This window comes from Syngnathoides biaculeatus, chromosome 9 (assembly GCF_019802595.1).
Source record: "Syngnathoides biaculeatus isolate LvHL_M chromosome 9, ASM1980259v1, whole genome shotgun sequence".
In the NCBI taxonomy this organism is placed as follows: Eukaryota; Metazoa; Chordata; class Actinopteri; order Syngnathiformes; family Syngnathidae; genus Syngnathoides; species Syngnathoides biaculeatus.
The window spans coordinates 21049479-21063312 of record NC_084648.1 but is presented as its reverse complement, the minus strand read 5'-3'; the positions used below and the strand labels follow the sequence as shown (position 1 = coordinate 21063312).

Genomic DNA, 13834 nt, shown 5'->3' with positions numbered 1-13834 from the left:
GCCGTAGGTGTAACCCGAGAATTTAAGGTGGAGGTGGGACTGCGTCAGGGATCCGCTCTGAGCCCCTTCCTGTTTGCCGTAGTAATGGATAGGCTGACAGACGAGGTCAGACTGGAATCCCCTTGGACCACGACGTTCGCAGATGGTATTGCGATCTGCAGCGAAACCGGGGAGCAGGCGGAGGAACAATTAGAGAGATGGAGACATGCGCTGGAAAGGAGAGGAATGAAGATTAGCCAAAGTAAAACAGAATATATATAAGAAATGGCGAGGGTGGACGGCTTCAAATATTTGGGGTCAACAATACAGAGCAACGGAGACTGCGGTCCAAGCGGATTGGAACAGTTGGCGGAAGGTGGCTGGTGTTCTATGTGACAGAAGAGTCGGGCAAAGTTCACAAAACGGTGGTGAGGCCCGGCCATGATGGACACATCAGAGACAACAGGAAGCAGAAATGAAGACGTTGAGGTTCTCGCTAGGCGTGAGCAGCTTGGACAGGATTAGAAAATGAGCTCATTGGAGGCGCAGCCAAAGTTGGATGTTTTGGAGACAAACCCAAAGGAAAAGAGAAAGATGAGGATTCCATTTTTGACGGAGGGGAGAGAAAGGCAGATTGGCGATTTGATCCATCGTCGGCCTTCGAACTCCGAGCAAACTTTTCAGGAGTTCAGCGAGAGGTCGAAGGTCACGCGGAAGGAAGCCTTGGCCACCTTTTTGTCGGCCAACAGTAAGCGGACACGACGCCGAGAAAACGGACGTGACTTTTCGTCGTACAGGAGGATTTCGCGATTTTGCCTTCCGCTTAAAACTGACCGCTGGCTACGTTAGTGGACGAGCTAGCATAGCCGCGCGCCAACACCCGCTAGCTAAAAATTTCGCTAACCCGTCACCGATCAGCCGCTGCTCGATTTATTTCAACACTGCACTCTGTGAAAATGTACATTTATGTTTGTCAATCCAAAAAGTACGACTTTTTTTTTTTTTATTTTTGAACATCCCTTAAATTCAGTTCAGTTCCGCTGAGATTTGATTGGATATAAAAAGCACATCAAATATTTCATTTGGACGTTTTCCCAAAAATGGTTTCGAGTGAATTTTGTTCCAGGCAGCCGTTTAAGTCACCGCTGCATGTATTACGTCTTCTTTGTGTTTTAGGTCAGTCTAGATGTCCTCTGGCACTGTAGCGCCCCTCGCAGGTCAGCCCTTGTGCCACAACAGACTTTTGTTTGAGGGGAAGAGACTGAAAATTATGACGGTGAGATCCAGAGATATGAACGGCGAAAAGCGGTCCAGCTCATCCATGCATTCATGTTCTTCCGCTTGTCTGAGGTCGGGTCGCGGGGGCAGGAGGGACGCCCAGACTTCCCTCTCTCCAGCTCTTCCTGGGGGGGGTGGGATCCCGAGGCATTCCCGGGCCAGCCGAGGGATGTCACGTCATCCCTCCAGCGTGTCCCGGGGGGGCCCCGCGGAGAAGCGTCGCGTGACAAAATTGACGATGATTCGGACGGGGGAATTTTTTTGGAAAACTTTGAATAAACTTTCAATTGTACAACTTTTGAGGCTCCACCATACGCTCGTTAGATGTCAGAAGTGCAGTACAATATCACAACGTATGGTCCCCCCCCCCCAAAAAAAAAAAAAAAAAATGACAGTATACACGCATTATGAATTTAACTCCTGATGGCAGTTTGAGGGTCAAAGTAAGGATTTTATGATTTACAATTCATGCTGCGGCATTTTTCTAGCTGGATGAGCTCTTACAAACGTGGGACGCTCGCATGTGTGTGTGTGTGTAGCGGGTGGGTGGGTCTCAATGAAACGCACCCCCACCCCCCACCCCACCCCACCCTGCGGGGAGGCGCACTTCCTCCTCAGGCTTCAGTTTTATTGTCCGAGAAAAGGGCCCGCCGTCACTCATGCACGCACGCGCGTCTCTGCTATTATTTCAAAAGTCGACATACTGATACAAACGTAAAAAAGGAGAAATGAATTTGATGATCAGTCGTACACAGAGTAAAAATTGACTTCCACGACAATTTGTCTGAACTTCTATAAATTCAAGGTTTTGTCATGAACGTTAAGTTGCGATAGTCTCAAAGATTAAAAAAGAAAAAAAAAAAAAAAAGCTTGAAAAGTGCTCATTTGAATGTTTTTATCACATCGACCTCCGACTTTCAATCAAAGTGCCAGAAGGAGATTTCAAGCTTCCGTCCTCAAAAATATCTGGATGGATTGATTCATTTGGATTTTGTCCAAGTCTAAAGCGGATGAGTCAGCTCTCTGTCCTTCAAATTCAACCTCAACTGACTTTTTGACGTTGAGGCGACGACGGCTAGCTTAGCGCACTTCGGGCCGTCGCTGGCTACGAATCCTCTCGTTAGTTTTTCTTCTCGATCGCGGTGGCAAAGCACCAAAAGGCCAACGTCGACGCGATGTGAACGCGCTCGGGCAGAAGCACAACTTTGCCCGCGGGAATTGCGGAGGTGCAACTAAACACCTTTGCTAAGTTGTTTCGCTTTCACAGGCCCGAGACGTGACGTCGCATTCACCGTTTAGAACTGCCGGGGGAAATGTTGCGTTTGTGTACGCTGCTTTGCTACCGCCGCGACCTCAAAAGTAGCTCAAGTAGTGCAAAGCTACGTGGGGCCACTTGTTGTTGAAATGGTCAGGCGGCGGCCAAATGCGGTTAAAGTAGTTGCGTCGCTTTGTACCCAACACTGCCGTTTTGTGCATCTCGATTCCGAGCCTGGCGCAGCCCGAGAACCGACGTACAGTCTGGAGGGAGTCCTGGCGGATTTTGGGTCCATTATGGCGTCTGCTACCGATAGTGGTATCTCTTGTTCTCCATCCATCCATCCATCCATCCATCCGTCATCTACCGCTTTTCCGGGTCGGGGGGAAGTACCTTCACAGGGATACCCAGACTTCCCTTTCCCCAGCCACTTCTTCCAGCTCTTCCGGAGGGATCCCGAAGCGTTCCCAAGCCGTAGTCTCTCCAGCGTGTCCTGGGTCGTCCTCGGGGGTCTCTTTCCGGTGGGAGACGCCCGGAACTCCTCACCAGGGAGGCGTCCGAATCAGATGCCCCAGCCGCCTCATCTGGCTCCTCTCAATGCGGAGGAGCGGCGGCTCGACGCCGAGCCCCTCCCGGATGACGGAGCTTCTCACCCGTTCTCTAAGGGAGAAGGGGGAAACTCATTTCGGCCGGGATCTGGTTCTTTCGGTCACGGCCCGCAGCTCATGCCCGTAAGTGAGGGGAGGAACGTAGACGGACCGGTAAATTGAGAGCTTCGCCTTTTGACTTAGCTCTCGCTTTACCACCTTTGACGATCCAAAGGCAGGTCTCCGGCACCAGTTGGGGGTCTACCTTGCGCGTTGCATTCTCTGAAATAAGCAACATTTTGCTCGAATCTGTTGCACAATTGTCGCGGATAATCCCGAGATCCTCCGTGTCTCCGTTTTTCCATCTTGAAACGTCCGCAAGGTCACAATCATCCCATCAGTCAAGTATTCAAAACCCTGCTAGAATTTACTTTTCTCTTTTTGTGTTTTCACGTCACGTCTTCATCAAGCCAACTTGAAATAAAGTAACACCCGTTTCGACAGGGAGCAGAAATCCGTGTTTTCCGATGCGGGGAGTACAAAGAAAACCAAGGAGAGTCTGGAAAAGAAAGACAGACGCATGTAGTGATCCACTGAAGTAAATTTTGGACTATTTGTAAACATCAGTTCAGGTTCTGTGCTTATGGGGAAACTTTGGTCCACACAAAGCGTCAGATATCAAGTTGGTGGACCCGCCAGGATAAGAAAAACACACACACACAAAGAGACCCCCCCACCCCCCGGCTAGTTACAGATGTGAATAAGTGACAAGTGGAGTCCCGGTTACGCCCTGGCTCGGAGGAAGGGAGGAGAAGAAAGACAAGAGACATTTTGTGGACGCTGGATGTGCTGACGGGACGCAGGCGGTCCCGCCCAAACTGTGGCGCCTGACCTTAGCCGACAAACGGCAACACCCTGCCGCGCACGCGCTCGCGTACGACCTCATTCTCCCGTTTGCGGCCGTTTGTCTGCGTGCGTGCGTGAGTCGGCGACATGGCGTCTGCGTCGCCGTGACGACGGCGGTCTTGCGTCCGTCGGGACGGCGAAAGTGCGGAAAAGGTCGTGAGGTGAGCGGGCAGAGGTGCGACCCCAACGCCGGGAAAGATGCTGCGCTTCTTCTTCTCTTTCCGGAACTTTTTCTCCGTCGTCACAAACGCGATCCACTTCTTTCTCTCCTTGTATTCACGTTCTATATTTTGCAATTCATTTTTTTCCCCTAAATGGAGCCTTCCCTCCTCGTGTGTGTGTGTCTGGTAAGACACTGTACAAGTGTACCTAAAGTTGTGACCAGCGGGAGTCGATTCAGTTGTTCAAATTCATGTTTCAAGCTCGGGAAAAAAGAATGCCCGGCAAATATTAGCAGCAGCAGGCAGTGGAAGGGCCCAAATGGCGAAAATCGGCCCCGTCGCTTTTAAAGGCCAGTTCTGCCTTTTTATTGGCCTGGTTAAAAATCCAACCGTGTCAAATTAAAAAGGCGCATCGTCCTCATTCGGCACGCGCGTTCATGTTTGGACTTTCTTGGACGGGGATCGGTGGGCCTTATTGTTTCGGACGGTTTCCTTTTCCCTCGCTGCCACTTCCACAACGTATACAACATTTTTTCGTGCGTTTGGCAGATTCCATCGCGATGATCGCAACGCCTCATAAGTGACATTTTATTGACGGCGTCATCCCACAGCCCAACCGCGATTCCCCACATTTCGTCCACGCACGAAAACGTCTAATGACGTCTACGCTCTTCGCGTCTCTCCGTCGCGGCCTAACTCTCGACATCGCTGCCGTCTCAAACGCTCACGTCAGGCAAAACTAAAAAGTACTCGGTGTGTACGCGCATCGCCATTGGAGCGGCACGTGCGCATCAATCAAGGTTGCGCAAGGGCGACGTGTTAACTCGCAGTTTGGGCCTGTGAGACGTTGCAACTTCTGGCAAGTACGAGGAAACGCCCTGGCGTGATAATTACAGTCACCTCAAGGCCGACTTCAATCGCGCATCCACGCGTTTGTCGACTGACGGACGGCCACAAAATGCAATTTTCACACACCGGCGCAAACATTCATCCACGTGTGCAAAAATTGTTGCTTCACCCGAGTTGGAAAATTAGGATAAGACCACCTGAGGCGCTCAAAGAACAACATTTACTGAATTGCAACAAATTGAAATCAGACATTGCTTTTGAAATGTGGGACAGCACAATAAATTGAGTACAAAACTACAGAAACAAGTACACGAAAGTCGCCGGTACTGAAATGTTGGGCAAAGCGGCGCAACCTGCACAAAAAGGTGCACTCAACATCGCGAGAGGATCGATGACAAAAAGTCCAAAAGATTTCAGCAATTTCACACGTGAGTCTGAGAAACCTCTTGAGGATTTTAGCCCATAAAGGAACGGGGGGGGAGGGGGGGGGTACACGCCCCTGCTAGGGTCTCACTCTGGAACCGATTAATAGCTTTTCCATTCATTTGAATAGACGTGCAATATTTGAGAACTTTGCCATGGAACAAATTGAACTTATCGCAATGAAAATTTGACAGAATCGCTCACGACAATCTTGTCGATGTGTGTCAAACACGGAAGACTGAAAATGAAATTTTGCAAGAACTTTCATCGAAGATTCAGAATGGTATGAATCGTTTTATCATTATCTGCAGTACTTTTGCTCTCGAAATAAAATTGAATATTTCCTCAAAGTTCTATTTTCATTCTTTGTGGACGAGTCGCGCGACACGCACGCCCGCCCGCCCGCCAAGCTAACAAAGACACAAACTTGTGCTGACACACTTTCTCCGCCCCCACCAGGAATTCCTGGAAACAAGCTGGCATTATTTCTTCATCCCGTGTATTAGCATATCTTCAATATTGATATCAAGCAAATAGTGTTTGTTTAAAGAGACAAGAAAGAGGCACACAAACGCCATCTTTAAGCATGCGCGACACCTTTACACACACACACGCACAAAAACGGTCTCAGATGTGCTGAAATGATATGGAATATATTTCACGATCGCCTATAACAGAATAATCATTTCAAATAAAACAAAGTGATGCGTGGCATAAAATGTTTACAGTGTAACTCAAAGTGATTGTTGCACAGGCGACTTAAATGCTGATGCTGTGGCGGGGGGAGGGAGGGGGAGGGGGGAGGAATACAGTGTAAGCGATGCAGTGCGTGTTCATAATCGAGGTCATTTAAATTAAAAAAAAAAAAAAAAAAAAAACAGACTTACTGGAGGCTCAACTACAGAGACGTCATGTTCTTCCTCCTGTAACGGCAAAAGAAATATGAAATGCAGTCACGACTACGCTTTCTTTAGGTGGACTTTTTCCATTTGGTTTGACTCGTGAACTGTCCTCAGTCGCTCGCTCTCGTTTTGGTTCTTTGGGAACAAGCGGCCGCACGGGTTGCAGAAAGAAGTTCAAGTGCGGCCCGTGATTGGTGGGGGGGGGGGGGGGGGCAGTGCCATCTTTGGGATTGGCTGGTCCAATCACAAGCTTGTTTATCACAATGATTCTCCTTTTTCCGTCGAATGAAAGAAGCGAAAGATGGCGACAATCAAGTCTCCCCTTGTCCATTGAGCACCTTCTCCACGACAGGCTCGGGTTGGCGGGGGGAGTCCGAGTCCAAAGTCAGAGCCTCCCGCGTCGACTCCGCGTCCGCCGGGGACAGCCTGCGACCGTCGGGGCCCGTCGGGACCCCCAGGCCGGCGAGCAGGTCGACGAGGCGGGCGGTCGTGCTCGCCAGCTGCTGCTTCTCCAGCTCCAGAGAAGAAACTCGCTCCTTCAGACGGCTCTCCGACTGCGCCAGCGCCGCCACTCGACTCTCCAGGCTGCAAACCCGAGCGTTCGACACCTGTACGTGAAGAACCAGGGGCGGGGGAATGGGGGTCACCGGCGTGAAGAGGACAAAACAAAAACAAAAACACGCACTCTGCCTCGGTCCAAGGTTCTGGGTTGAAATGGCAAAACCGTTTTGGGCGGTCGTGAGCAGCTTTCTTTTCGGATGTTACCAAAATACTTCACTGAACGTAAGTAAGCGAGAGAAAAAGTTGCACCCTCGCGCTCGAGCCACTCGTACATGCTGTCAACAAGCGCCGCCTCTGACTATAGTGGACATCTTGGCTAGCCATTTGGTAAAGGGGGCACATCAAAAACACAGTTTTCCAAAATCTATCCATCATCTACATCTTTTCGTCAACCATTTTTCAACAACTTCTATAAGAGCGGGTCGCGACTTTAAAAATAATAAAATGCAAGTTGAAAGCGCTGATTTAGATGGGTCACGCTTGAACGGCCGTTTGTCAGCACGGGCCCCGGCATCTGCCAGGCGACCAATCCGGGGCGGAATTCCATTTGGGCCCGACGTCAGCCGCGATGCGATATTGAAAACAAAACATATTTTTCTAACATGAACTAGACGCTCATGAAACGGCATGTACAAAAATGAAGCTAGTAAAGCGAAAGCTCCCAATTCGATCTCGTGTTCAGGAAATCTTGACCATTTTCGCTCATCTTGACTGTCAAACGACGACCGACATCCATTCCAAAAAGAGGATTTCTTGCCTCCTTTGGCCACGTCCGTTTCCCCGCATCACGGGTCGGACTCGTTTCCTCGATCTTCATTGGCGAGAAAGGAGGCGTCCTCCTTGCCTTTATTTGCATTTAGTCGGGGGAAAACCTCGAGACCGGCACCAAAGCCGCAGCAGGGCCGTGAAAAAAACAATTTGCCCCCCACTCTGGCACTGAGCTCTTCTTTTTAAGAAAGCGCTGAATCGAGAGTTCGTCTCCCTTTGAGGAGACGAAGGATGGCGACGCGCGCGACGGAAATGGAGAACGGATGACCGGAGGTCGAACTGACGAGCGCACGGACCTGCAGCTCCTCCAGGAGATCCAGGTTCTGCTGTCTCAGGCTCTGATTGGTCCTCTCCAGCTGTGCGGCGCGCTGGTGTTGATTGAGGCTCGGGGGCGTGTCCAGGAGTTCATCCTGCAAGACGTGGTACTCCACCTCGTAGGCCTGCAGCTGCTTGGAGACGTCCATCTCACAAACCTGCCAGCAGACACCAGACCTCAGCTGTCCCCTCTCGGGAAAGGTCCGAGAATACAACTTATGGGGTAAATGTGTGTACATTCCATTAGAATTAGTTTGACACTAAAAACTGACATTCAATGCGCATCATCTTCAATTGTTTGGAGGTCAGACATTTTTGTACACGCGCGGCGTGAGCCACTTCGTCACTCTCGCGGGGGGAGAAAATGTGAGTCAGACATCGGCCAAGAAAGAGTCGACGTGATGTGGGACCAGATGGGACCGGAGGGAAATTACCTGCAAGCTAGTGCACGCTTCACTTGCCTCCACATTTCAAATCATCAAGTCACCGCATACTTCCGCAGCTTCCTGATAACACGTTTGACTCGCACAAGGGCCCAAATCAGCACCGCGCTACACCTTAGTTAAAAGGACGACACAACAACAAGGACAAATCTCGGAGCTGAGGGCTAAAATCCCAGCGCCCAACTGATGATTTCTCAGTGTTGCTCTACTTCCTTGCAGGAGGCGAAATGAGCTCGTCGTCGTCACAAGACGCAAAGAATCGCTTTTCCTGTACGGTTACGATTTCATGTTGTTTCTGGCAAGAAATGCAAAATCACACCCGTGGACTGAACCGCAGGGGAGCTCTCGGTGCGTACGCTCGACGCAAAAGAAAAACGTGCACACGTCGTCTTCGGTTATTCTGTGTAAGACCCCAACTAATTCTCACCAACCCCCACCGCTCCCATAAAAAAAAGATGAAAACAATAGCATTTCATACAGTATTTTTTCGCAATACTGGACAGCGAGAGATGGAAAAAAATTTATTGAACGTTGACACTCTGCATTGGTGCATACGACGAATCTCCCTTTTGAGCGTGCGGTCGCGCCGTCACGGCGTTGTCATCGCCACAAGAATTTCTCACGGGTTTTGTCTGTGCGTACGACAAGGTTGCACACGAAGGAGGGTTCAACCAGCTCACGTGAGCGCAACGGAGTTGAGCCGCCATCGTTTTTGTGTTTGATGCTCCGGCGTTAAAGCATCTTCAAAACCTTTTAAGAGAGTCGGTGCTGGACCAGTTACTGTATGGTTCGCTTTCAAAAGATGCAGTTCCCATGACAAACGGCTCATCAGCGCCAGCACGTTTTGGACGTGGACTGACTTCCTGGCTCCAGGCCTTAAAAGGCAAGACCGCCACACGTCAGGTGTGCTCATTGACCTGAAGCGAGAAATTAAATTGGGGGAAAAAAGTGCGTCGCCTTCCTCGGATCCTTCAACTTTGACCTATCAAGGAGACGACTGCAAATTGACAAAAAAGGGGCCCGACGGGCGGGAGCGGCTTTGAGGCCACGGCGAGTTCACACAAGCCCGCGACAACAAGGAAAGAGACGAAGCGTCGACACGGCCGTTCCGTTTCACATAAACGCTCGCGCTTTATGGAAAGGAGCCACCCGTCACCGCGACAACCACGAAAACGGGCAGAGGAAACTTGGTTAACGTATTATTCGTCAACAGCTCCAAATTTGCCGAATGATGCGTTTCAAGCACCAAAGAGCAAAATGTTGATGGCGCTCACCTGATTGATTGTTTTCTCCATCTGCACCAGGCCCAGGTTGGGCAAGGTGGTCTTGATGAAGTCCACAATGGACTCCAGGCTGTCGTGTTGCAAGATCAAAGGTTTGTGGCTCCCCAAGAGACTCAGGGCCACCTTGAAGATGACCTCCGGCCCCTGGAGGAACAGCATATCTGGCGAAAGGGAGGAAAACGAATGGAACGCGTGCACAACACGGGCCGGTTGGAGACAATCAATCAATTGATTAGCGTAAATGACAAGTTGCTCTGGCAAAGCTACAAAACTGGGGCAAGATACGCTTGGCCGCAGTGGGTGTGTGTGAAGTCGTGCCTTGAATTTAAAAGGGTGTGGTTGAAGGTTACATGAGAACATACAAGCATTTCAAAGAAATGGGAGTATCAAGCCCGAAATACAAAATCAACACCAGCGCACGCACGCACGCACGCACTCAGTCACGCTCAGGTGAGCCCGAGGAGACGCAGAGTCTCATTCAGTCATTCAGCACCATCTAAGAAATCGGGCGTGAAAAAAAAAAAAGATGAGGTAACGAGGGAAAGTACAGACAAGACACAGGAGTGAGGGTGTGGCGGAGGCGCCATTCACATACAAGGACAAAATAAAAATATGACAACTTTCGGTTTAGATAAAATTTGGCTTGGAGGACAACAACAAGAAAAAAAGTCCTGAATTCAGTGCCTTCTACCTGGCTGTATACATTAAAAAAGGTGCTGACGAAAAATATTTTTTTTTTTCCCCCTGCATCAGTGTGGAGTGGACCTTTTCATCACACCATCCTTCCATTTTCTGTACCACTTCCCCTCAGGTGGGTCACGGGCGTCTGAGGACACATCCCAACTCATTTTGGGCCAGACGCGGGATACGCCCCAAACTGCTCGCCAGCCAATCGGAACGCACCTATAAACAACCAATCACTCCGACGGGAAATTTGGAGTCTTCCATTAAGCTCCCGCAGAGGTGTTCCCCCGGGCTTGAACAGGAGCACAACGGCTTGCCCCGGAACACCTCGGGAGAGGGAAGATCGAGCTTCCCTGCTTCAGCCCGACCTGACCTCCAATAAGCGGACAAAAATTATGGCGGCGCGGATGGATGGACGGCATTTGCGCAGTATCCAACTTGCAATGGTTTAGCGGAGCTGAAATTTTCATCCATCCATTTTTTTTCGGTGGCATTGCCCTCAGTAGCGTCGCACGGCGGATCGGCGCCAGTGCTCACGAATGTGAGGCAGACACGCCGAAGACGACTCCACCGCGTCGTTCTCCGTCAGAACAGAAGCAAACGTCTTACCGAAGACTCTGGCAACGAAGCCGAGGGGGAAGTGTGAGGCGAAGGCGGTGAGGAACCAGGGCGTGGCGTACAGGCTGGGCCCGATCTCCTGCTCCTCCAGGTGGCCGTAGAGGTCCCGGTGATAGTCGTGAAGCAGACGCGACAGCTGGTACATCTGAATCTTGGACGGAGCGCACATCAAATACAGCCTCAACACATTTACCGTACTTCGCCTGACTCAGATACGCACTTGCTTGTAGCGCACGTCGAGGAATGGCCGGATAATACCGAAAAGGCCTAAAATTGGCCAGCGCAATCATCGAAAAGTGACTGAAGAATCCAAAAGCGAGTTCAACTTTGTATTTATACTCTTTGATGTTGCCTTTTCATAACCTGCACAACTTCCAAAGTACAGCCACATTTGTTCAACTTGCGTGACTATTATCATTCATAGCAGATTTCTAATATTTTTATCCTCTCATGTTGTTAAATAAGCCAACCAAATTATGCTAAATGGATTGCGCGTATACGCCGCTTTATCCACACCAGCAGAAAAATAAGCACTCGCTCAATTACTACTGCTAACAGTACCAGGGTGGCACTGACTGGCATCGACAAATTCCTTGTGTGTTGTTGCATGCTTGGCAATTCAAGCTGATTCTGATTCTAATAATGCATACGTATCAGAATTGGATCGATAGACGTCCGTCATGGTGATTTCATCACCAAGACGGCGAGATGAGTGTGACGAAACGGTGGCCTGCGGTCACATCCGCTGTGCAATGTACTCAATAGAAATAAGTGATCCGATAATCCCTTAATTACCGTAAAATGAAGTCCGGATTGCTGGTTCATCTTACCTGCAGGATAATCATATCGGGCCGGTACTGTTTGCGCAGGCCGACGTCGTACATGAGAAATTTAAGCATGCTGAATGCGTCTTCTTCGCCCATGTGCAAAAGCAAAACTCCAGCGATGAAGGACAAGCCCTGGCAGTACCCGACCTGAAGCACGGGACCGGCAGGACAAACGTGACATTTATGCGGCGGAGGGGAAAATATTAAAGAAGCCGTTTTACACCTCAGGGTCCAACAGCGAGTATGCCTTCAGGATATTGTACAGAGACAGTTGTCCGGGCCCCAGCTGGGCTTGGAAATAGGGATGGGTGGGAAAAGTGCGACCTGAGAGAAAAAGAGGGGGGGGGGGGGGCAAAAAGGTCACACTTAACAACTTGGACTGAAAAATGTGGTTACCATTTTTTTTTACCAGAGATGCGTAAACTCAAAACAAACAGCGTTTACAGTACTTCATTTACTGGAAAGGCCGACTCGGATCCCAAAGACTTTCGGCGTGTGCATGAATCACCTCCGCTGAAGTCAAAGTACGCAGGGGATGCTCGACATTTTACTTTACACGTGAACCCATTCAAGTGTCACGCTTACGAACATGTCCCAAAAAACCCCCCCAAAAAAGCCACATGCACAAATGCGGCTTTGTTCAGCGCAGATAGCTTCCTTGAAAAGGCTCGACGTGAAACAGTTGACGTGACACTTCCCTTTAAAAAAAAAAAAAAAAAAAAATGACAACATAATGAGGAAGGAGGACTGCTAAAAGTCTTCCCTTGGTGGACGCGTTTGTAATTGGCAGGTGTGTGCGGTTTGCGGCCGAGAACTTCTTCACTTACGGCGAGAGACGGCAAAGACAATGGCAACCGTGTCAGCGCCAATGTGAGGAATGCGCTGTGGGGGCTTTTTTTCTTTATTTGTTTGCTTGTGACTACGCCAAGACTCCGTCCCCTGCCTGAAGGAAAAGCGTGCGCGTGTATTGTGTGGGAGGGTTGCACCTTACACTTGTCAAGCGTACGTTTTCCGCATCACAACGCCCTTCCTTTAGGTCTTTGGGTTACATGTAAAATTGCTGCAGGTGAATAAGTGTCGTTGGTGGTGGGGTGAGTGAACGCCACTCTGCGTGTTTGGGGTGGAAAGTTTAAAAAAAAAAAACCCCAAAGTTCAATCAAACACATTAACGTGAATATGTGTCGGATGCAGGGTGAAAGGTCAACAAAGTGCATTGATTTCCATGTACCGGAAACATCAGGTACAGATCCACAATAAATCAAAATTGTGAATCAAGACTGACTTCATGCAAGAAAAATAACAAACGTGCCCAACTCGTGTAGGTTTTTTTTGCACTACGGTTTTACATCTGTAAACCGCTATCACGGTACCAGACGATTCAAGCTGCCAGTCATCTGGTTGCCCGAGTCTCATCTTCAGTATGACCTGGATTTTGATGCAGTTTTTATACCAATTTATATCCACTCAGATTGGTAAAAAGTGTGACTCGGCCAGTCCTTTCCCAGAATCGATGTTTCTCGAGTGAGGGTCATCCTTCGTCATCGCTCATTTGAAGCTTTTCTAACTCGTGTTCAAGTGTCTGATGACGAGGCGCATTCCGCAATGTGAGCTTTCGCTCGGGCAACATCGACGTAACGTGTCCTCTCAAAAGTCGGGGCTTCAAAATAAAAGGGCCAAAGAAAAGTGTAGTAAAATTGTAACTCTTGCGGCGTGCAGGCCTGAATTACGTTGCGAGGACGTGTTGCAGAGCAGACCGGGAGAGTTGTTGCTGTTGCTGCCTCGACTTGTTCATTGAAGCTTGCATTGTGGAATACGCCTTGCTGTCATACTGCATTATAAATATTCAATCAAGAGAAAATGTCTTCTTCATCTTCATCAGTCATCATATCACCTGTTTTTTTTTTTTTTTGGTCTTTTTATATCTGGAATGAATGATTTGCATTGAAATTATTTTCTAGGGGCAATTTTGCTTTGCTTTTTAATGGGATCCGGTTT

General features: G+C 49.4%; 1 protein-coding gene across 4 annotated transcripts in view; it reads right to left on the bottom strand.

The window, feature by feature from the left end:
• Window positions 1-5216: 5216 nt before the first annotated feature.
• The window catches only part of tbc1d1 (TBC1 (tre-2/USP6, BUB2, cdc16) domain family, member 1), a 37263-nt gene continuing 28645 nt past the window's right edge, over window positions 5217-13834 (bottom strand). For all 4 annotated transcript variants that reach the window (XM_061829252.1, XM_061829253.1, XM_061829254.1 and 1 more), the window contains 6 exons: window positions 12063-12163; window positions 11843-11986; window positions 11004-11163; window positions 9702-9871; window positions 7966-8142; window positions 5217-6948 (listed from right to left, as the gene is read on the bottom strand). In XM_061829252.1, the coding sequence (XP_061685236.1) occupies window positions 6652-6948; window positions 7966-8142; window positions 9702-9871; window positions 11004-11163; window positions 11843-11986; window positions 12063-12163 (1049 nt within the window). In that variant the 3' untranslated portion in view covers window positions 5217-6651. The remainder of the gene's footprint in view (window positions 6949-7965; window positions 8143-9701; window positions 9872-11003; window positions 11164-11842; window positions 11987-12062; window positions 12164-13834) is intronic.